This window comes from Eumetopias jubatus, unplaced genomic scaffold, assembly GCF_037043125.1.
Source record: "Eumetopias jubatus isolate StellerSeaLion01/CBP00866 unplaced genomic scaffold, mEumJub1_p1.0 scaffold_8, whole genome shotgun sequence".
NCBI classification, from domain to species: Eukaryota; Metazoa; Chordata; class Mammalia; order Carnivora; family Otariidae; genus Eumetopias; species Eumetopias jubatus.
In genome coordinates, this window is record NW_028274814.1 from 119,829,909 (window position 1) to 119,851,486 (window position 21,578).

The 21,578-nt window shown below is 38.9% G+C and overlaps 1 protein-coding gene and 1 pseudogene across 5 annotated transcripts in view; one reads left to right on the forward strand and one right to left on the reverse strand.

Annotated features, from left to right (window-relative positions):
* The window catches only part of APAF1 (apoptotic peptidase activating factor 1), a 91,006-nt gene that overhangs the window by 44,274 nt on the left and 25,154 nt on the right, over positions 1-21,578 (forward strand). For all 5 annotated transcript variants that reach the window (XM_028121600.2, XM_088025298.1, XM_028121599.2 and 2 more), the window contains 3 exons: positions 5,640-5,801; positions 17,608-17,736; positions 20,190-20,315. In XM_028121600.2, coding sequence (XP_027977401.1) covers positions 5,640-5,801; positions 17,608-17,736; positions 20,190-20,315 — 417 coding nt within the window. The remainder of the gene's footprint in view (positions 1-5,639; positions 5,802-17,607; positions 17,737-20,189; positions 20,316-21,578) is intronic.
* LOC114222928 (small ribosomal subunit protein eS7 pseudogene) lies at positions 7,197-7,780 on the reverse strand (annotated as a pseudogene).

Consider the following 21,578-nt stretch of genomic DNA (forward strand, 5'->3'; position numbering starts at 1 on the left):
ATCATTAGTTTTTGATGTAGTGTTCCATGATTCATTGCGTATAACACCCAGTGCTCCATGCGGAACGTGCCCTCTTTAATACCCATCACCAGGCTAACCCATCCCCCCACCCCTCTCCCCTCTAGAATCCTCAGTTTGTTTCTCAGAGTCCATAGTCTCTCATGGTTCATCTACCCCTCCGATTCCCCCCCCTTCACTCTTCCCCTCCTGCTATCTTCTTTTTTTTTTTAACATATAATGTATTGTTTCTTTTTTCAACCAACTTCTTAGCAATTCCTTTTATAAAATCTTTTATAATTTTCATCTTTACAGTCATATTCCATCCCTTCATCGTATTAACCCTTATTTTTGTACATAAAGAAGTTTTTTTCTTTAAAATTTTGGGAGTCGCTTTCTTCTAACAGACCAAAATACGCCCAAAATCTAGTGTGTGGCACTGATCTATGCACCAGCCTGATCATAGTTGATTATATTCTGTTTTGTTTTGTTTTTATCTTTTTCTTTTTTCTTTTTTCCCCTTTCTTTTTCCCTGGTTTCAGGTCTTTTCTGATTTGTTTAGTATATATTTTCTGGGGAGTTGTTACCCTGTTAGCATTTTGTTCTCTCATTCATCTGTTCTCCTCTGGACAAAATGACAAGACGGAAAAAATCGCCTCAACAAAAAGAACAAGAGGCAGTACTGACTGCCAGGGACCTAATCAATATGGACATTGGAACTTGAGTTCAGAATGATGATTTTAAAGAAACTAGCTGGGCTTGAAAAAGGCATGGAAGTTATTAGAGAAACCCTTTCTGGAGAGATAAAAGAACTAAAATCTAACCAAGTCGAAATCAAAAAGGCTATTAATGAGGTGCAATCAAAATTTGAGAGATAAGTGATACCATAAGACGAAACAACATTAGAATAATTGGGATCCCAGAAGAAGAAGAAAGAGAGAGAGGGGCAGAAGGTATATTGGAGCAAATTATAGCAGAGAACTTACCTAATTTGGGGAAGGAAACAGGTATCAAAATCCAGGAGGCACAGAGAACCCCTGTCAAAATCAATAAAAATAGGTCAACACCCCGAAATCTAATAGTAAAACTTATAAGTCTCAGAGACAGAGAGTCCTGAAAGCAGCTTGGGTTAAGATCTTCTCTTTATCCCCAATATTTTTTCTTTTTAAAAATTTCATGATAATGTGCCTTGGTGTGGGTTTGTCTTCATTTACTGTGCTTGGCACTTGGTGCCTGCTTGCTTGCCTTCCTGCTTCCTTCCTTCCCTCTCTCTCTCTTTCTCTTCTCTTCTCTTTTCTTTTCTTCCTTTTCTTTCTTTGAGACGGAGTGAGTGAGAGGGAGAGAGAATCTGAAGCACTGAGCACAGAGTCCCACTTGGGGCTCAATCCCACAACCACAAGATCATGAACTGAGCCAAAACCAAAAGTCGGATGTTCAACTGACTGAGCCACCCAGTTGCCCCTTGGTGGCTTCTTTCAATTTGGAAATTCAAATACTTCAGTTCTATAGGCTTCCTTTAATTTTTTAATTTATTCTTCTCTACCTTTTCTTTCTCGAATTCCTATTTGTTTTTTTGGTTATTATTTTTCCCTCCTTCTCTGTTTGTTTGCCCTCCTTTCTGGAAAATTTCTTTAGCTTTATTTTCTAACTTTACTTTCTAATCCTTCTGTTGGATTTTTAATTTCTCTTGTCATGTTTTTAAGTACCCCTTCTTATGATCAGTTTCCTTTTTCCTTTTTTCCTATTTTTGTTTCATGGATTTAATATCTTTTATCTTTTTGTGAATGTTAATAGTTTCTTTTAAAAAAATTCATATTCATGTATAGTTGCTGTTTTCTCTGTTGGTTTTGGTTTCTGTCTGCATTTTAGAGATATAGCTTAGCTATCTGATCTTGGATATATCTACAGATGATTTCTGACTTACAATGGTTTGACTTAGGATTTTTCGACTTTATGATGGTGCAAAAGTGATACACATTCAGTAGAAACTGTACTTCAAATTTTGAATTTTAATCTTTCCCCTGGATAGTGATATGTAGTATGATCCTCACTTGTGATGTTGGGCAGTGGCAGTGAGCTGTAGCCCCCAGTCAGCTATGCAGTCAGGAGGGTGAACAACCGATACACTTGCAACCTGTCTGTATCTATAGTACCATTCTGTTTTTCGCTTTTTGTACAGTATTCAATAATTTACATGAGATATTCAACACTTTATTATAAAATAGGCTTTGTTAGATGATCTCGCCCAGTTATAGGCTAATGTAAGTGTTCGAGCACGTTTAAAGTAGGCAAGGCTAAGCTATGATGTTCAGTAGGTAATGTTATTAAATGCATTTTCAACTTATGATGGGTTTATTGGTAAGTTAAGGAAGATCTGTATATGTATTAGATATATATCCTCATATTTAAGAGTGCAGCACCAAAAAGCTGATAGGGAATTGTGAGCGTGCTTATTGTGTTTCTCTTTAGGGTTATCTGCCTGCCATTTTTGATAGTAAACTCCTAATGCCAGACTCCTTAGATCTTCTGTCTTGATCTTGTTCGATATTCAGAGAAAAATCTTCAGTTTCCTACCTGTAGGGTATAAGTCTGGTTGGCAAGAAGATGGTTAGGTAGAGATCTCAACATCTGGGATATAGACTCTCTCTTAATTTCCCTATTTTCAGAATGGTGACTCTGCTCTCAACTGTGCCAGGTGCAGAGAAACCCTGTACTCTTCAGCTAGAGTAGGGATACAGCAACCTGGATTACATAGTTGGGAAGTCAGTGGATTCCCACCCTTATCAGAGGGCACCTGCTGCAACACTTCCGTAGCCTTTTAGGAGTTTTATGGTATGGATTGGGCTGCTTCTTGGCTTTCCCCATGGTGGACTCAGGATGCAGTTTTTAGGAGTCTCCTTATTGCTTATCTTTCTGCTTTTTTTAGCCTTTACAGTTTTGTTGCTGTGATCTCTTCCTCCTTTCTACTTTGCCTTGTGAACTACACGTACAGAGAATTCTCTCTACTCTAGCTTTTACATGGATTTTGGGAGGGTGTGAAGATGAATGTGTGTGTGTTCTATCTGCATCTGGAACCTGAACCCTATTTCCTTCAGTAACACTGTTGTTTCTACTCACCTGTGCTTGAAACATGAGAAGAGTCTGACGTTAGGAGTTTACCATCATAAATGTCTTTTCACTTAAAATGTAATTTACTACATTTAAAAAATGTATTATAAATGTATTTTTTGATTATTTATTAAATACTTACTATGTGCCAGACACTGGCATTTGGGTTTTAAATACTAAAACAAACCAAAACACCAAACAATTAATTCCTGGCCTGAAGTTGTTCAGAATCCAGTTGGAGAGAGAGGCTATGGAAATGGTAAAAGGGTGCTCTGAGAACAGGTGAAGGCTGTGTCCAGGATGTGTTCAGGCAGGCACCTGATGCTGCACCCGAACTGCAGCCTCTTTTCCCTTTTTATTGTCTTTGCTTTCCCCTTTTGTACTTTAGCTTATGCCGACCTTTTAGCCTAGAATCTAGGCCATAGGGTGTTCCCTTTGTCTTTCTAGTGTTGAAATTCTGTCCGTCCCAAGTTGGTGTACAGTAGGCTCTTATCCAACCTCATTTTGCTGTGGGCTTGAGAGAACAGTTTTTGCAGAGGTGGACACCCTGACGATCAGCCTACTGTACTGTATGTTTGTCATATGTGTCATACTCTCATATGACACATCTGATGTACCTTGTCTTAAAGTCACTTATGGCTTGTTTTATCTCCTTTATTGACCTGTAAACTCTTTGAGAGAGCTGTTTATACCTGCTTTATTTATATAGTCTCAAAGTGACTAGCATAGTTGTTAATGTGTTCAAGATGATAAACCTTTGCTGTGCCCCTTCAGATCAGATTAAGACTTCTCCAAACTCAAAGGAAAAAAATGTAAAAAGTTATCAGGGACAGGATTTTGACTTCATGTGTGAGTAGCAAAATGTGGTTGTAGAGCACAGAGCACTGGCAGCAGGGGGGAGACAGTACTGCACTCTTGGTGAGAACTGCTGTGTTTGTGGCGGCTTTCCCACAGTGCTGTTAAACCAGTATCGTTAGCTGGTTCATGCTGATAAACTGAAAGGTAGTAAGCAGAGGTCCTGCAAAATGAGGTTGGATAACAGCATTTCAAGGTCAAAGTCTTCTAAAGCTTTTGCCTTCTGAGAGGATGAAGAACTGTAAAATTATTTCCTGCCCCAAATGGCTCTGTAATCTTCTAAGCATTTTGCAGGGTATCATGTTGATCAGCGTGTTTTTCAGGCCCTGTTGATAAACCATTTCAAAATGTGAGTTTTATTTAAAAATTGCCATTTAAACACACAAGGGCCAGGGTGCCCATGGGCCTTGATACAGTGTAGGGACTTACTCAAAATCAAATGCTGGTATTTACTTGGTCCCTTGATACATGGAATTTCATCACTTGTTGGATAGGAGCTGAAGTCAGGTCCAGATGCAGATTGTAGTTTAGACAGATGTAATGAAATTGGGTTGTGTTAGTTTTTTTTTCTTTCTTTCTTAAATCTAGGCAGTGGTTTCTTTGTTTTTTATATTAAGAGGGAAACAGTATGATTTCTCATATATTTAGTTGATGTGACTGAAGCTTCTGGCATTTATATGTTGGGTTTTTTTTTCTCTAAGTATCAAGAAAGGCTCTTTTAGTATCTGATATCTCTTGCCTCATCCAATTTCATTGCAAGGGGAAAGGTTTTGGTATTGGCTGTGTTCCTTAGTGTATATAATATGTCTCTAAACTTGAGAGAGATTTAAAAATGTGCCTGGTCAGAAATCCGGTTTTACATTGGAACTGTACTTTGGAAGCTGAGTGAAAACCTAAGAAGCAGCTTTTTTTTCCCTTTCCTTTCCTTTCCTTTTTTTTTTTTTTGTCCATGTCCTTGGCCAACCCTTGGTCTGGGCATGGCAGCCATTATCACTCTTTGAAGCTGGGTGCTGCTCAAGGCCCAGGAGAGTGAAGATGGGTCTTCTTGAAGGCCTTTTTCTTTTGTGCTGTTCAGGTGACTCTGCTAGTTAAGTGAGGTTTAGAGTCTTTTGTATCCTATGTCTCAGGATCCAGTTGTTTTAGATCTCTGTATGGCCCCACCAAACACACAAGGTGTCTTGCTTCCTTTCAGTCAGTATATTCTTTGTTTTCTATTTTCAGAGACTTCCTTATGTCCCTGGATGCTCTGCTGTGTTTAACTCGGCTTAGCCTGGGCCCTGTGTGTTGTCCAGGCTGTGCATGTAGTAGATGGGAACTTCATGTCTGGCACGGCAGAGGGCAGCAGATGCAAGTTATGAGCCTTCTCACCTTTCTTCTAGTCTCATTCTTACTGTCAACACCTAATCTTTAGCATAGTCCACACCATGCAAGGAGTTTTTAACATTTTATTTGGTTTCATATTCTGCATTTTGCATTGCAGGCAGTGCTTCTAGGATTTTGTTGTTTTTTTTTTCTTTTTAAGAAGGTGCTGAATGAAGCTGGAGTACTTAAGTTTTAAAGTCATGCATAAGTGAAAACAGTTCATTAGAAAAAGTAAATATTTGCATTTAATCCAGGTGGAATTCTAGAGGTGTGATTTGAGATTAAAACAAACATTTTTTTAATTTTTCAATCTGAAGCTTTGGGATGTGAAATCAGCAAACGAGAGGAAAAGCATTAATGTGAAGCAGTTCTTCTTAAATTCAGAGGAGCCTCAAGAGGATATGGAAGTGATAGTGAAATGCTGTTCATGGTCTGCTGATGGTGCTAGGCTAATGGTGGCAGCAAAAAATAAAATCTTTGTAAGTATCAGTATTTTAACAAGCCAAAATTAGCCTGATTTAAAGAAAATGAAAATGTCAACTGATTTTTGCATTGTACACTGTGTATTGATATAATGAAAGTATAGCTGTATGATTTTGGGCAGGCTCCCTAACTTCATAGTTCTCAGAACTGTGTTCCAGGGATGGCAATAGACTTTGTGAAGAAAGATCTCCGTGGTCACACAGGTTTGGGAAATGTTATGTGTTGCTTTCCCCCATTAGAGTTACTCAGTGTATACTAACATACTTAAGGCTTCCAGAAGTTCTGTAATACAGAAATAATTTATGTTGGTTAATCCGGTGTTTCTCAGATTTATTGAAAACATGGACTATTTTCTACATCACTTTTTTTTTTTTTTTTTTTTTTTACAATTTTGAATATTGGTTTAGATGATTTTCAAAGTGCTTTCTTACCCCTGAAATTTATTAGGACTTAGTGACTGTGATAGAAATATTTGTCAACAACTGGAGACTATTATAAGAATTCTGTAATGTAAAGGAGGACAATATGTAAAAATAGTGAATGACAAAAATGCTATCCTTTTTTTTAATCTAATAATAGCTTACATTTGTAGTATTCAGAGTGCTCTCACATATTATTTCTTTTAATATAACTATCCAAGGGACACAGCAGATTGCAATAGCCCTCTGCTAATAATGAGGCAGCTGAGGTTCAGAGCAGCCAAATAATTTGTCCCACATTGTAACATGGATTTGGAAAGGTAGGTATTCTATAACTCAGTGACATTCCATTTAAATAGTAATTTTAAAAGACTTGAATAAGAGATACTACAGTTTTATTTTATTTTCAGCTTTATTGAGGTACAGTTGACAAAATTGTTTAAGATGTTTAAAGTATACAACATGATGAATTAATATTTGTATGCATTGTGAAAGCATTTCCCCCATATGGAGTTAAATAACACATCTGTCACCTCACATACTTATCTTTTTTTTTTTTGTGAGAACATTTAATTTCTACTCTTAATTTCACTTAAACAATATAGTATTATCAACTGTAGTTACCATGTTATACATTAGATCCTCAGACCTCATTCATCTTCTAACTGAAAGTTAGTATCTTTTTACCAACCTCTTCCTATTCTCCACACCTGAAATAGTACAATTTTATTTTATTTATTTATTTTTACTGTGAATGTTTTATTTATTTATATATTTATTAAGTTTTTATTGACAGAGAGAGAGAGCGCCAGAGAGGGGACACAAGCAGGGGGAGTGGGAGAGGGAGAAGCAGGCTTTCCCCTGAGCAGGGAGCCCGATGCGAGGCTCGATCCCATGACCTCAGCCAAAGGCAGACGCTTAATGACTGAGCCACCCAGGCACCCCGCGAATGTTCTATTTAATCATTTTTGTTTACAACTGAAACTCTGGGAACTCAAAGTTAGCATCCTTGCCTGTGAGCTTTTTATGGACCAGATAAGTTTCATCCTTAGGTTCCATGTTGTTCTTCTATGCTTTACCCAAGTGAACTTTTATGAGTCAGCTGCCATCCAGTTTCACATGGATTCTCTTGCCCACAATTTTGCTTGGGAAAACCGAGTCCTCCAGGATCGCGTCATGCAATGGGCTGTCAAAGTGTGGCTCCTGGGACACTTTTACTTATTTTTTGTACGGCTTTTTTGAGTTGGCTTAGGTAGAATTCTCCTCTGAGCAGTAAAGACAATGGACTTCCCACTCAACTTTTTCTCCAATTCTTGGACTAGCCAGACTTGGATTTCCTGGAAAAATTTCAGTTGAGAAATAGGAACAAAGACGGTAATAGCTCTCTGACCACCATCCACTTCGGTTTCCTTGGTTGCTGTTATATTCAGCACCCATAGCTGGGCTTTGAGGTCTGAGTTCATTTCCAGCTCAAGGAGAGCCTGGGAGATGCTGGACTCAAACTCATCCGGCTTCTTGCCATTGGGCTTCACTGTCTTTGTGCTTGAACTGAACATGGCCTTCTCCTTGGTGAGAGCACTGGCCTAGGAAGAGGCCTAAGTCTCTTGAGAGCTCTTCAAATCCCCTGAGATCGTGTGTGTGTGTGTGTGTGTGTGTGTGTGTGTGTGTGTGTGTGTGTGTGTGTTAAGTAGGTTCCATGCCTAGCATAGAGCATGGTGCCCAGTGCACGGCTTGAACTCACGACCATGAGTTCACAACTCAAGCTGAGATTAAGTTGTCCGCTTAACTGACTGGGCCACCCGATAGTACAGTTTTAAAGACTGAATTATACCATACCATACAGTTATATAAATAAAACTCAGGAGCCGTTTATATTGTTATTGATCTGGTTGCTGTGACCATTCGATCTTGGGTGCTTATGGGTTTATACCTTTAGCACGAAATTAAAAATATCTCCTTTTGTCTTAAATTTGTTAAAATTTGTAGGAACAGAAAAGGAATCATTGAATTTATAAGATTTGAAGAATAAAATTTTTCTGTTGTAAAATATATCTATGTAAAATTTGCCATTTTAACTATTTTTTTCTTAAAGATAAGGACTCTTATTTTAAGATATTATTTATTTATTTGTCAGAGAGCACGCAAGCAGGGGGAGCAGCACGTAGAGCAAGCAGGGGGAGCAGCACATAGAGCAGGCAGAGGGAGAAGCAGGCTCCCCGCTGAGCAAGGAGCCCGATATGGGACTCAATCCCAGGACCCTGGGATCATGACCTGAGCCGAAGGCAGACACTTAACTGACTAAGCCACCCAGGAATCCCATCATTTTAACTATTTTGAAATGTATAATTCAGTGATATTAATGATATTCATAATGCTGTGCAGCTATCACCACTATTTCCAAAACTTTTCATCACCCCAAACAGAAACTCTGTAACCAGAAACTAATAACTACCCATTCCTGTCTGCCTCTAGCTGCTGGTAATCTTTATTTTTTAATTATTTCTTTATTAAACAAAAAAAGATTATTTTTTTGAGAGAGAGAGCATGAGCAGGGTTGGGAAGGGGCAGAGGGAGAGGGAGAAGCAGACTCTCTGCTGAGCAGGGAGCCAGAGGTGGGACTCGATCTCAAGACCCTGAGATCATGACCTGAGCCACCCAGGCACTGCTCCCCCCGACCCATAACCTTTAATCTATGAATTTGTCTATTCTAGATGTTTCATATAAGTGGAATCATATAATATTGATCCTTTTGTATCTCGCTCATTTCATTTAGCATAATATTTTCAAGGTTCATCCATGTTGTAGCATGTACAAAACTTCATTCCTTTTTATGGCTGAATAATATTCCATTATATGGATATACCACATTTTTTATGCATTCATCTGTTAATGGACACTTCGGTGTTTTCACCTTTTGGCTGTTGTGAATAATGATATAGTAATCATGGTGTATTGCTGAGTTGCTGCTTTCAAATCTTCTGTGTACATACCAAGTGATAGAATTGTTGGGTCGTACGGTAATTCTAAATTTAGCTTTTTTGAGGAACCACCAAACCATCTGTACCATTTTATTTTATTTTACTTTTTATTTTTTTAATTATGTTAATCACCATACATTACATCATTAGTTTTTGATGTAGTGTTCCATGATTCATTGTTTGCGTATAACACCCAGTGCTCCATGCAGAATGTGCCCTCTTTAATACCCATCACCAGGCTAACCCATCCTCCCACCCCCCTCCCCTCTAGAACCCTCAGTTTGTTTTTCAGAGTCCATCGTCTCTCATGGTTCATCTCCCCCTCCGATTTCCCCCACTTCACTCTTGCCCACTTGCTATCTTTTTTTTTTTTTTTTAACATATAATGTATTATTTGTTTCAGAGGTACAGATCTGTGGTTCAACAGTCTTGCACAATTCACAGCACTCACCATAGCACATGCCCTCCCCAATGTCTGTCACCCAGCCACCCCATCCCTCCCACCCCCCACCACTCCAGCAACCCTCAGTTTGTTTCCTGAGATTAAGAATTCCTCATATCAGTGAGGTCATATGATACATATCTTTCTCTGATTGGCTTATTTCACTCAGCATAACACCTTCCAGTTCCATCCACGTCATTGCAAATGGCAAGATTTCATTCGTTTGATGGCTGCATAATATTCCATTGTATATATATATACCACATCTTCTTTATCCATTCATCTGTCAGTGGACATCTTGGCTCTTTCCACAGTTTGGCTATTGTGGACATTGCTGCTCTAAACATCAGGGTGCACGTACCCCTTCAGATCCCTACATTTGTATCTTTGGGGTAAATACCCAGTAGTGCAATTGCTGGATCGTATGGTAGCCGTACTTTCAACTTTTTGAGGAACCTCCATACTGTTTTCCAGAGTGGCTGCACCAGCTTGCATTCCCACCAACAGTGTAGGAGGGTTCCCGTTTCTCCGCATCCCTGCCAACATCTGTCGTTTCCTGACTTGTTAATTTTAGCCATTCTGACTGGTGTGAGGTGATATCTCATTGAGGTTTTGATTTGGATTTCCCTGATGTCGAGCGATGTTGAGCACTTCTTCACGTGTCTGTTGGCCATTTGGATGTCTTCTTTGGAAAAATGTCTGTTCATGTCTTCTGCCCATTTCTTGATTGGATCATTTGTTCATTGGGTGTTGAGTTTAAGAAGTTCTTTATAGATTTTGGATACTAGCCCTTTATCTGATATGTCATTTGCAAATATCTTCTCCTATTCTGTTGGTTGTCTTTTGGTTTTGTTGACTGTTCCTTTTGCTGTCCAAAAGCTTTTTATCTTGATGAGGTCCCAATAGTTCATTTTTGCCCTTGCTTTCCTTGCCTTTGGCGATGTTTCTAGGAAGAAGTTGCTGCGGCTGAGGTTGAAGAGGTTGCTGCCTGTGTTCTCCTTTAGGATTTTGATGGACTCCTGTCTCACCTTTAGGTCTTTCAGCCATTTTGAATCTATTTTGTGTGTGGTGTAAGGAAATGGTCCAGTTCCATTCTTGTGTACGTGGCTGTCCAATTTTCTTAGCACCATTTGTTGAAGAGACTGTCTTTTTTCCATTGGACATTCTTTCCTGCTTTGTCAGAGATTAGCTGACCATAGAGTTGAGGGTCTATTTCTGGGCTCTCTGTTCTGTTCCATTGATCTATGTGTCTGTTTTTGTGCCAGTACCATACTGTCTTGATGATGACAGCTTTGTAATAGAGCTGGAAGTCCGGAATTGTGATGCCGCCAGCTTTGCTTTTCTTTTTCAACATTCCTCTGGCTATTCGGGGTCTTTTCTGGTTCCATACAAATTTTAGGATTCTTTGTTCCATTTCTTTGAAAAAAGTGGATGGTATTTTGATGGGGATTGCATTGAATGTGTACATTGCTCTAGGTAGCATTGACATCTTCACAATAATTGTTCTTCCAATCCATGAGCATGGAACGTTTTTCCATTTCTTTGTGTCTTCCTCAATTTCTTTCCTGAGTATTTTATAGTTTTCTGAGTACAGATCCTTTGCCTCTTTGGTTAGATTTATTCCTAGGTATCTTATGGTTTTGGGTGCCATTGTAAATGGGATCAACTCCTTAATTTCTCTCTCTTCTGTCTTGTTGTTGGTGTATAGGAATGCCACCGATTTCTGTGTATTGATTTTATATCCTGCCACTTTACTGAATTCCTGTATGAGTTCTCGCAGTTTTGGGGTGGATTCTTTTGGGTTTTCCACATAAAGTATCATATCATCTGCAAAGAGTGAGAGTTTGACTTCTTTGCCGATTTGGATGTCTTTGATTTTTTTTTGTTCTCTGATTGCTGTGACTAGGACTTCTAATACTATGTTGAATAGCAGTGGTGATAGTGGACATCCCTGCCATGTTCCTGACCTTAGGGGGAAAGCTCTCAGTTTTTCCCCCTTGAGTATGATATTTGCTGTGGGTTTTTCATAGATGGCTTTTATGATATTGAGGTATGTACCCTCTATCCCTCTACTTTGAAGAGTTTTGATCAAGAAAGGATGCTGTACTTTGTCAAATGCTTTTTCTGCATCTATTGAGAGGATCATATGGTTCTTGTTCTTTCTTTTATTAATGTGTCACGTTGATTGATTTGCGGATGTTGAACCATCCTTGCAGCCCAGGGATAAATCCCACTTGGTCGTGGTGAATAATCCTTTTAATGTACTGTTGGATCCTATTGGCTAGTATTTTGGTGAGAATTTTTGCATCCATGTTCATCAAGGATATTGGTCTGTAATTCTCCTTTTTGATGGGGTCTTTGTCTGGTTTGGGGATCAAGGTAATGGTGGCCTCATAAAACGATTTTGGAAGTTTTCCTCCCATTTCTATTTTTTGGAACAGTTTCAGAAGAATAGGTATTAATTCTTCTTTAAATGTTTGCTAGAATTCCCCTGGGAAGCCATCTGGCCCTGGGCTTTTGTTTGTTGGGAGATTTTTGATGACTGCTTCAATTTTCTTAGTGGTTATAAGTCTGTTCAGGTTTTCTATTTCTTCCTAGTTCACTTTTGGTAGTTGTTACATCTCTAGGAATGCATCCATTTCTTCCAGATTATTTAATTTGCTGGCATATAGTTGCTCATAATATGTTCTTATAATTGTTTGTATTTCTTTGGTGTTGGTTTTGATCTCTCTTTCATTCATGATTTTATTTATTTGGGTCCTTTCTCTTTCCTTTTTGATAAGTCTGGCCCGGGGTTTATCAATCTTGTTAATTCTTTCAAAGAACCAGCTCCTAGTTTTGTTGATCTGTTCTACTGTTCTTTTGGTTTCTATTTCATTGATTTCTGCTCTGGTCTTTATTATTTCTCTTCTCCTGATGGGTTTAGGCTTTATTTGCTGTTCTTTCTCCAGCTCCTTTAGGTGTAGGGTTAGGCTGTGTATTTGAGACCTTTCTTGTTTCTTGAGAAAGGCTTGTATTGCTATATGCTTTCCTCTTAGGACTGCCTTTGCTGCATCCCAAAGATTTTGAACAGTTGTGTTTTCATTTTCATTGGTTTCCATGAATTTTTTTAATTCTTTAATTTCCTGCTTGACCCATTCATTCTTTAGTAGGATGCTCTTTAGCCTCCATGTACTTGAGTTCTTTCTGACTTTCCTCTTGTGATTGAGTTCTAGTTTCAAAGGATTGTGGTCTGAAAATTTGCAGGGAATGATTCCAATCTTTTGGTACTGGTTGAGACCTGATTTGTGACCTAGGATGTGATCTGTTCTGGAGAATGATCCATGGGCACTAGAGAAGAATGTGTATTCTGCTGCTTTGGGATGGAATGTTCTGAATATATCTGTGAAGTCCATTTGGTCCAGTGTGTCATTTAAGGTCTTTATTTCCTTGTTGATCTTTTGCTTAGTTGATCTGTCCATTTCAGTGAGGGGGGGGGGTGTTAAAGACCCCCACTATTACTGTATTGTTGTCATTGTGTTTCTTTGCTTTTGTTATTAATTGGCTTATATAAGTGGCTGCTCCCATGTTAGGGGCATAGATATTTACAGTCGTTAGATCTTCTTGTTGGATAGACCCTTTAAGTAGGATATCGTGTCCTTCCTCATCTCCTATTACAGTCTTTGGTTTAAAATCTAATTTGTCTGATATAAGGATTGCCACCCCAGCTTTATTTTGGTGTCCATTTAGCATGGTAAATGGTTTTCCACCCCCTCACTTTCAATCTGGGGGTGTCTTTGGGTCTAAAATGAATCTCTTGCAGACAGCGTATCGATGGGTCTTGTTTTTTTATCCAATCTGATACCCTGTGTCTTTTGATTGGGGCATTTGGTCCATTTACATTCAGGGTAACTATTGAAAAATATGAATTTAGTGCCATTGTATTGCCTGTAAGGTGACTGTTACTGTATATTGTCTGTGTTCCTTTCTGGTCTATGCTGCTTTTAGGCTCTCTCTTTGCTTAGAGGACCCCTTTCAATATTTCTTGTAGGGCTCGTTTCGTGTTTGCAAATTCCTTTAGTTTTTGTTTGTCCTGGAAGCTTTTTATCTCTCCTTCTATTTTCAGTGACAGCCTAGCTGGATAGAGTATTCTTGGCTGCATATTTTCCTCATTTAGTGCTCTGAATATATCATGCCAGTCCTTTCTGGCCTGCCAGGTCTCTGTGGATAGGTCTGTTGCCAATCTAATGTTTCTACCATTGTAAGTTACAGATTTTTTCTCCCAAGCTGCTTTCAGGATTTTCTCTTTGTCTCTGAAACTCATAAGTTTTACTGTTAGATGTCAGGGTGTTGACCTATTTTTATTGATTTTGAGAGGGGTTCTCTGTGCCTCCTGGATTTTGATGCCTGTTTCCTTCCCCACATTAGGGAAGTTCTCTGCTGTAATTTTCTCCAATATACCTTCTGCCCCTCTCTCTTTCTTCTTCTTCTGGGACCCCAATTATTCTAATATTTCGTCTTATGGTATCACTTATCTCTCGAATTCTGCCCTCGTGGTCCAGTAGTTGTTTATCTCTCTTTTCTTCAGCTTCTTTATTTTCCATCATTTGGTCTTCTATATCACTAGTTCTCTCTTCTGCCTCATTTATCTTAGCAGTTAGAGCCTCCATTTTTGATTGCACCTCATTAATAGCCTTTTTGATTTCGACTTGGTTAGATTTTAATTCTTTTATTTCTCCAGAAAGGGTTTCTCTGATAACTTTCATGCTTTTTTCAAGCCCAGCTAATATCTTTAAAATCATCGTTCTGAACTCTAGTTCCAACATCTTACTAACGTCCGTATTGATTAGGTCCCTGGCAGTTGGTACTACCTCTTGTTCTTTTTGTTGAGGTGATTTTTTCTGTCTTGTCATTTTGTCCAGAGGAGAACAGATGAATGAGAGAACAAAATGCTAACAGGGTAACAACTCCCCAGAAAATATACACTAAACAAATCAGAAAAGACCTGAAATCTGGGGAAAAGAAAGGGTAAGGAAGAAAAAAAGAAGAAGAAAAGAAAAAGAAAAAGATAGAAACAAACAAAAACAAAACAAAACAGAATATGATCAACTATGATCAGGCTGGTGCATAGATCAGTGCCACACATTAGATTTTGGGTGTATTTTGGTCTGTTAGAAGAAAGTGCCTCCCAAAATTTAAAAAAAAGAAAAACTTATATATGTACAAAAATAAAGGCTAATACGATGAAGGGATGGAATATGACTGTAAGAATGAAAATTATATTTTATAAAAGGAATTGATAAGTTAGTTGGGGTGCCTGGGTGGTTCAGTTGTTGAGCGTCTGCCTTCAGCTCAGGTCATGGTCCCAGCGTCCTGGGATCAAGCCCCACATTGGACTCCCTGCTTGGTGGGAAGCCTGCTTCTCCCTCTCCCACTCCCCCTGCTTGTGTTCCCTCTCTCGCTGTGTCACTCTCTGTCAAATAAATAAGTAAAATCTTAAAAAAAAAAGGTTGAGGAAAGAAGAGAAGTAAAAAAAAGGGAGAGAATGTGATCAGGCAGGAGACTAGAACAAAGCCATACACTAGTGATTGAGGGTATATTTTGATCTGTTAGAAACTGTATCCCAAAATTTTAAAGAGAGAACTTATATATATATATATATACACACACACACCAAAAATAAGTGTAAGTACTATGAAGGTATAGAATATGACTCTAAAAATGTAAAATAAAAAAGATTTTTTTAAAATAGGGATTAAGATGATTGAAAAAGGGAAAAAGAAAAATTCAAAAAAAATTAAAAAAATTAACTTTGAAAAATTAAGGAATCATGGGAAAAAAGCCATGAATTCTATGTGCAGTATTCCCGTAGTGCTGGAGTTCTGCTGTTCTCATTGATCCGTAAACTTGGTCTTGGCTGGCGGTTCTTGCTTATCTTCTAGGGGGGGGGCCTGTTGCCGTGGTTCCCAGATGTCTTTGCCGGAGGCGGAATTGCCCCACCCTTGCCAAGTCCGGGCTAAGTAATCTGCTCGGGTTTGCTCTCGGGGGCTTTAGTTCCCTGCAAGCTTTCCGGACAGCTTTGGAGGAGAGAGTGAAAATGGCGGCCTCCCAATCTCCCCCGGAGGAACCGAGAACTCGGCCCCGCTCCTTAGTGCGCCCCCAGAGAAAACCAGTCAATCACTCCCGTCTCCCAGGTCTCCGGTTGCACTCCGTGCTCACCTGGCCTGTGACCGAGCGTTTCTATCTCTGGCAGCTGACCCCGTGTGGAGTCTCCAAACCCAGCAGATACCTGTGGTGCGCTTCTGTGCCGCTCCTCCCCGGGGGGGAGGAAGGGGAGTCTCCCCGGACCTGCCACTTGTTGGGTCCCTGCTGGAGGAGCAGTGGCCCGACTGTGCCGAGGATCACGGTTTATGGCAACCCGGAGCTGAGAGCCCGCGCCTCGGCTCCGTCTCTGCAGCCGGCTTCCCTGCTCTGATTCCTGGGAGCTCTGCCGCACTCAGGCACCCCCGGGCTTCCTGTGATCCCGAGGGTCCTGAGACCACAGTCTCCCATGAGGGTTCCACCCCCCCCACTTAGCCACTGGAGCGACGTCCCTCAGCGGAGCGGACTTCTTAAAAGTTCCGATTTTGTGCTCCGTGGCTCTGTCACTTGCCAGAAGCAGCCGACAGAGGCCCCTTCCTCCGCCGTCCATCTGAATATCGCCTTGGATTCCCTTCTCTGCATGCACGTCTTACGTTCCAGAAAGTGGTCGCTTTTCTGTCTGTACAATTTTATTTTCCCGCTAGTAGTGTACAGGAGTTCCACTTTTCTCCTTGCTAACACTTGTTATTTTCCATTTTTCAAAAAATTACAATCTTATTAGGTGTGAAGTGGCATCTCTTTGTGATTTGATTTACATTTGGAATTTGAACATTTTAAAAGATCTTTTCTAGTGAGAGAGGAAGACAGCTTAATACATGAAATGCCTCTTTGTTTGAAAAATCTAGACTAGGTCTTTATTTTCCCTGCTAAAATAAAGCTACCCTAAAATCACCCTTCACTACACATAGTTCCCAATTTTTTACTCTTTGGTCTCTGCATTCCCCTCCTCTTTATTTCTTTTGAACTCTTTTCTGTTAGCATACTCTGATTGTTAGGTCTTTACTTTTTACCACCCAGTACTTAAGACAGCTGCCTATTCCATACTTGCTAAGTTTCCTCTGTCACTCTCCACCATTAATTTTTAAGAATGACCTGTCCTGGGAAGCATTGTTAACTATGGTTTCCTTCTTTTGTTCTTGGCCCCTGATGCTGTGCTGCTTACCATCTGTGTGCTTGAAGGACTCTGCATTCACAATACATATTTATGGCTCCCACTGGAAGCTTTTTTTTTTTTCCTGTACGATGCCTTGGTCTTAAATCACAATGCTATATACATGTTATTATCATTTGGCAAAAACTTCAGAAGAATATATTCAACATTTAAAAATCTTTCAAAAGTTGAAATGAAGCTTGCATTATTCAAAAATAGTTTTTTTTGGTTCAAAAATGGGAAAATGATCATAATGGAGTAATTTGATAGCTCTGAAGAGAAATAGAAATAGTTGAGCTAATTTCATTTTAACAAGCCTCTGCTCTGTATTATTTTGATTATCTTCATTTATGAATATCCATTTTTCTCTTTTGAATAAACAAGCATTCAGGAGAACTGCTGTGTATGTTAATTTGGCTAGTCCATTCATTTATTCACAAAGGTTTTATTTCTTCCTAGGCCAGCTTGAGAGATCATCCGTGATAAATTTTTCTTTATAGGAAACATGTTTCAAGATGAGCAATATTTTAAAAGTATGTGTATATTGATTTATATCTTATTTATGACTGTCAATAGTTATGCCAGTTATCAGTAATTGTATTTTTTCAGGACTTAAAAAATTTAGATTCGTTTTGAGTATAGCTTAGTTTTAAAAGTATTTTACTTTCATAGATACCTATTTTATGTTGACAGCTTTTTGACATTCATACCAGTGGCTTATTGGCAGAAATCCCTACAGGCCATCACAGCACCATCCAGTATTGTGACTTCTCCCCGCAAAATCATTTGGCAGTGGTGGCTTTGTCCCAGTGCTGTGTGGAGGTGAGTAGTTCACTTACTCTGTGAGGTTGTCCCTCTGCCAAGAATGGGCTACTGAAACCATTAACTACTGAAAATGTTTGAGAAATAGTAGAGCATTTTCTTCACAGCATAATGACCTATAGCTTTAGGATATTAAACTATATAGCCAGCTTTATTACTTTAGCAGTGATTGAAGATTTGATTTGATAGTATGACAGGGAATGACAGTATCATTCAGCAAGCATTTGTTGAATGCCTAGCATGTGCCAAGGTCTGGGGAAACAGTGGAATGAACGCTGGTTTCCTAGGCAGAAACATGGCATCTCTTAAACAATATGAAAGAAAGGATCTTCTATAAAAGAAAGGATGAGAGATGAGTCCAGTTCAGATTTCTTAGATCACTGAGAAGAAGAAGACGAAAGTTAATTTAGAATTGGTTAACCTAGGATGTTCATTGGTGAGCACTAATGAGTAAAATGACTCTTAAAAATTGCCTGTTAATATTTGTAATTTTGTACGTACCTGATAGATTTTATATTCAGAATCTATACCTGACTGGTCCTGGAAGAATTTCACCCAGTGAATGGCTGTATTAAGTTTTTTCAGAAAGCAGTGAATTGCTGTTTTTTTTTTCCCTAAAGTTGGATTCGTTTTTCCAAGTTTTATTACTACTTATTCCTTGAGTGGGTCTTACTATCAGGTAATTTGAAGTTCCTTGTGATGACAGTCCAAGAAGGTGGGTATGGGCCTTTATCTGGAAAACAGAGAAATCGACTTGGTTCACAGGCTCTCCTCAAAGGAAGCTTGACTACCGCAAGCACTTCTTTAGTGTTCCGTGCTTATTTCAGCAATTTTTAGCGAGTTTGACGATTTTGTTCCTTATTGCAAAGCTGTTGGGGGAGAGTTTCTGAGCTGTAGTCTGTCAGCATGGAGATAGAGATAAGATGAGAGTGGGTGTGCTCTGTAATCTCTACTTAATTCCAAGTACAGTGCAACTAACACTGAAGAACTTCCCTGCCAAGAATCTACCCATTGGAAGCATAAGCATTAAGTGTGAACAAGCTCCAGTCCTGTTTGAAATGGTGGGAGGAAGCAGTAGGGTGTTGTGGGCAGTGTTCTCTTCAGGGGAGTCTTTGATTTGAAAGTTTCAGATGTGGTAGGAGATCTTACCTGTAGATCCTCAAGGCAGATGTGGTTAGAAATTTCCTCTTTCTGGGTTTTTGTCAGGACTTTAAGGAGTGTTGCTTCTCCACTAGTGCTCCTCCTAGTGGAGGAACAACTCTTCTTTCAGCCTTTCCTGTCACTTCTAAAATCCTGGACCCTCCGCTATTAGAAAGCTGCAGGAAACATCGTCTTTTTTCTTAAAATAGGGACCTGGTTTTGGGGGCTCTGAGAAATGATGGGGAAGAACAAGAAGGAAAAAGTGAAGGATTTTCAAGGGAGATTTTCTAGTTATGGAGCCACTTTCATTTCTGGCTTTTAGCTCTGTATGTCCACAGGAACTTGGACTCTAGTGATAAGGCAAAGAAAATGTCATACAATTAATTTATAACCATAGAACTTACTGATTGAAAACCACTGGGCATGTGATGAAGTACTTGTTTTGTCTATGCTTGTTCTGAAATCATAAAGTAGGTCTGTCATTCAGAGTATAATGAGAGGAACTCAGGCACATATGGTACTTCATTAGACTGGAATATATTTGAGTAATTTACAGCAGGGACAAAATACAGCCAGGGTGGCAGACATTGACAGTTCGTAATAAGCATGAATAACAGAAATGTGTACCTGTACAATTAGCATATTCATTTATTGTAGGGTTTTGCCATTAGTTGAAATGAGGATTAGATGACAGTGGAACATAGTCTATTTTTTAATTAAAAAAATTAAACGCATGATTCCAAATCAAAGCTTTTTTTAAAAAATTATTTTTATTTTTTTAAGATTTTTTTTTGTCAGAGAGAGAAACAGAGACAGCACAAGCAGGGGGAGTGGTAGGTAGAAGGAGAGGCAGGCTCTCTGCTGAGCAGGAAGCCTGATGCAGGACTCGATCCCAGGACCCTGGGATCATGACCTTAGCCAAGGTAGATGCTTAACCGGCTGAGCCACCCAGGTGCCCCTATATATACTCTTTTGTAGAAATATATATGCTCTTTGCTTATTTTCTGTAAACAATATATCCCAGTGACTAGTCATTATCTGGGTGTTTTTACAGTTACGTAATATTCCATTATGTAGTTTATTCAGTCAGTTCCCTATTGATGGTCATTTGGGTTGTTTCTAGTTCTTTTGCTATTAAAGATAAGATGCAATGAATAATCTTTTGCACAAGTCATTCTGTATTTTTGCTAGCTTGTTTTTGGCCTATATTCATAGAAGTGAAATTACTGGTTTACTTTTGCTATATTTAATATTCTTGATATGTTCAAAGTGCTTATGAATGTGATTTCCTATATGCTATGTTTATTCTATAGTTGTGGAATATGGACTCGTATTTAAAAGTGGCTGATTGCAGAGGACATCTAAGTTGGGTTCATTCTGTGATGTTTTCTCCTGATGGATCATCATTTTTGACATCTTCTGATGACCAGACAATCAGGGTGAGAAATATTAAGATTTTCATTTTAGACATTTGTTGATGTCTATGTCTAACAAACTAAGAAATTAATGAGTAGTATTGGAATTAAAACAAGAAACTACTAGATTAATATTTATCCTTGAAAATTGCTGTTATATGGACTATAACAGTCTTATTCATCCCATACATGTTCATTTAGTATTACCACGAGCCAGGTGCTTAGAGAAGTCCAATGATTAAACTATATTTTGGTTAATTTAAATATATTACTAGGTAATATATTGACTTAATTTTTGACTCTTTTCTCCACTTTAAATTTCCATATCTAATTACTTGCCAATTCTAATGGATTCTGCCTTTCCATTTTCTGTCATTTATTTCTACTATTTATTTATTTATTTATTTTATTTTAGAGGGGGAGAGAGAGGTGGGGGGCGGGGAGGAAAAGAGGGAGAGGAAGAGAGAGACTCTTAAGCAGCCTCCATGCCCAGTGCAAGCCCATTGCAAGCCCATCTCACAACCCTGAGATCATGACCTGAGCTGAAATCAAGAGTCAGACACTTAACCAACTGAGCCACCAGGTGCCCCTATTTCTACTTTTTCATTTCAAGTTTAGGTGCTCATTACATGTTGCCTCTCTCTCTCTCTTTTTTTAAGATTTTATTATTTTTAAGTAATCTCTGCACCCAACAGGGGGCTCGAACTCACAGTCCAGAGATCCAGAGCCACAAACTGTACTGACTGAGCCAGCTAGGCACCTCAGCATGTTCCCTCTCTTAATGTATTAGTCTTTGCCACAGTCTTTTCTTTTTTGGTTTTCTACATGTTGCTTCTAAGGTATTGTCTTCGTGTACAATATAGTCATGTCATTTTTGCTCAAAAACAGATAGTGGTTCCCTTATCTACTAAAAATAAGTAGGTACTCCTAAGTTTACACTGAACTTCTCCACAGTATGGCCTCATTCTGCTTCAGTCTTTCTTTTGGTTTATTCCTACAGATAGCCTACAGTGGACTGCTCACATTTTTCCCAATACCCTGTAGTTCCCTGCTTCTTTTGCTTATGTGGTCTCTTATGTTTGGAATACCCTGTTTCCCTGTCTCTCTTCTTGTTGAAATGTTAACAATCCTACAAGTTCCCCCAAGTCTTCTGCAAAGCCCTTCCTAGTATTCCATTTGGGGGAATGCCTCTCTCCTTTAATGTCATATAACTCTGTGTCCTTTTCTTATGGTACTTAATCAAATTCTACTTTGAGTTTAAGTACAGATTTGCTTTACTTCTCACCT